A 1,965-nucleotide genomic window follows, 5' to 3' on the forward strand; every position below is an offset into this window, starting at 1 on the left:
TGTAAGGTCCACCAAGAGTAGAGTTAGAGTTGTAACTTGTACAACACAGGCAAGAGTTAGAAATAGTGCATCCATTTTCATCCCAGAAAATGTAATATCCTGTGAGGACGCGTGGTGGCGCTGCAGGATAAGAAGGTACAAACCGGAACCGCAGCTGCGGCTCCATTAAAGACAAAACTTAACCAGCAGAGCCTGGAAGCCCACTGGGAAGCTAGGGCGCCACAGAAGAAGGACTGGGTCCTCTAGAAAGGACTGCTCACTGGGATATTTCCGAGGCATCCTGTGCAATATTCAGTCTCAGATACTGAGTTCTTCACAGCTCCGCGGAGCCAGCCTCGCCAGAGGCTGTACCAAGCAAGAACAATGGAGGCCAGCAGGAAGCTCATTTGCAGACAAAGGCAAGTCCTTTTCCTTTTTCTCTTCTTGGGCTTATCTCAGGCGGGCACGGAACCTAGGCGCTATTCTGTGGTGGAGGAAACTGAGGGGAGCTCTTTTGTAACCAATTTAGCAAAGGACCTGGGTCTGGGGCAGAGGGAACTCTCCAGGCGGGGGGCTAGGGTCATTTCCAAAGGGAACAAACTGCATCTGCAGCTGGATCAGGCGACCGGGGATTTGTTGCTAAATGAGAAACTGGACCGCGAGGAACTGTGTGATCACACAGAGCCCTGTGTGCTGCGTTTCCAGGTGTTGCTAGCGAATCCCTTAGAGTTTTTTCAAGCTGAGCTGCAAGTAATAGACATAAATGACCATGCTCCGGTGTTTGTGGAAAGAGATATGGTGCTAAAAATATCGGAGAGCAGTCCTCCTGGAACTGCATTTCCTCTGAAGAACGCTCAGGACGAAGATGTAGGCCGAAATAATATTGAGAACTATATAATCAATCCCAACTCCTATTTTCGGGTCCTCACCCGAGAACGAAGCGATGGAAGGAAATATCCCGAGCTGGTGTTGGACAGAGCGCTGGATCGAGAGGAGGAACCTGAGCTCAGGTTAACCCTCACGGCGCTGGATGGTGGCTCTCCACCGCAGTCTGGCACCGCTCAGGTCTACATTGAAGTCGTGGACATCAACGATAACGCCCCTGAATTTGAGCAGCCTTTCTATAGGGTACACATCCCTGAGGACAGTCCCATAGGTTTCCTGATTGTCAAGGTCTCTGCTACGGATGTAGACATAGGAGTCAATGGAGAGATTTCCTACTCACTTTTCCAGGCTCCAGAAGAGATTAGGAAAACCTTTGAGCTCAACCCCCTGACAGGAGATATTCGACTGAACAGACAACTTGATTTCGAAGCTATTCAGTCCTATGAGGTCATTGTTGAGGCTAAAGATGCCGGAAGCTTGTCTGGAAAATGCACCGTTCTGACTCAGGTCCTGGATGTGAACGACAATGCTCCAGAAGTCACCATGTCTGCACTTACCAGGCAGATCCCTGAGAATTCACCGGAGACGGTGGTTGCCCTGTTCAGTGTTTCTGATCTTGATTCGGAAGAAAACGGGAAAATAAGTTGCTCCATTCAGGACAATCTACCCTTTCTCCTAAAATCTTCTTTGGAAAACTTTTACACCCTAGTAACAGAGGGACCGCTGGACAGAGAGACCACGGACGAATACAACATCACCATCACTGTCACCGACATGGGGACCCCCAAGCTGAAAACTGAGCACAACATCACCGTGTTGGTGTCTGACGTCAACGACAACGCCCCCGCCTTCACCCAAACCTCCTACACCCTGTTCCTCCGCGAGAACAACAGCCCCGCCCTGCACATCGGCAGCGTCAGCGCCACAGACAGAGACGCGGGCGCCAACGCCCAGCTCACCTACTCGCTGCTGCCGCCCCACGACCCGCAGCTGCCCCTGGCCTCGCTGGTGTCCATCAACGCGGACAACGGCCACCTGTTCGCCCTGAGGGCGCTGGACTTCGAGGCGCTGCAGGCGTTCGAGTTCCGCGTGGGCGCCACG

General features: G+C 52.3%; 1 protein-coding gene across 1 annotated transcript in view; it reads left to right on the forward strand.

The window, feature by feature from the left end:
- The window catches only part of LOC106723867 (protocadherin beta-13-like), a 4,922-nt gene continuing 2,957 nt past the window's right edge, over nt 1-1,965 (forward strand). The window contains exon 1 of the mRNA XM_014529011.1: nt 1-1,959. Coding sequence (XP_014384497.1) covers nt 364-1,959 — 1,596 coding nt within the window. The 5' untranslated portion in view covers nt 1-363. The remainder of the gene's footprint in view (nt 1,960-1,965) is intronic.

This window comes from Myotis brandtii, unplaced genomic scaffold (genome assembly GCF_000412655.1).
Source record: "Myotis brandtii unplaced genomic scaffold, ASM41265v1 scaffold668, whole genome shotgun sequence".
NCBI classification, from domain to species: Eukaryota; Metazoa; Chordata; class Mammalia; order Chiroptera; family Vespertilionidae; genus Myotis; species Myotis brandtii.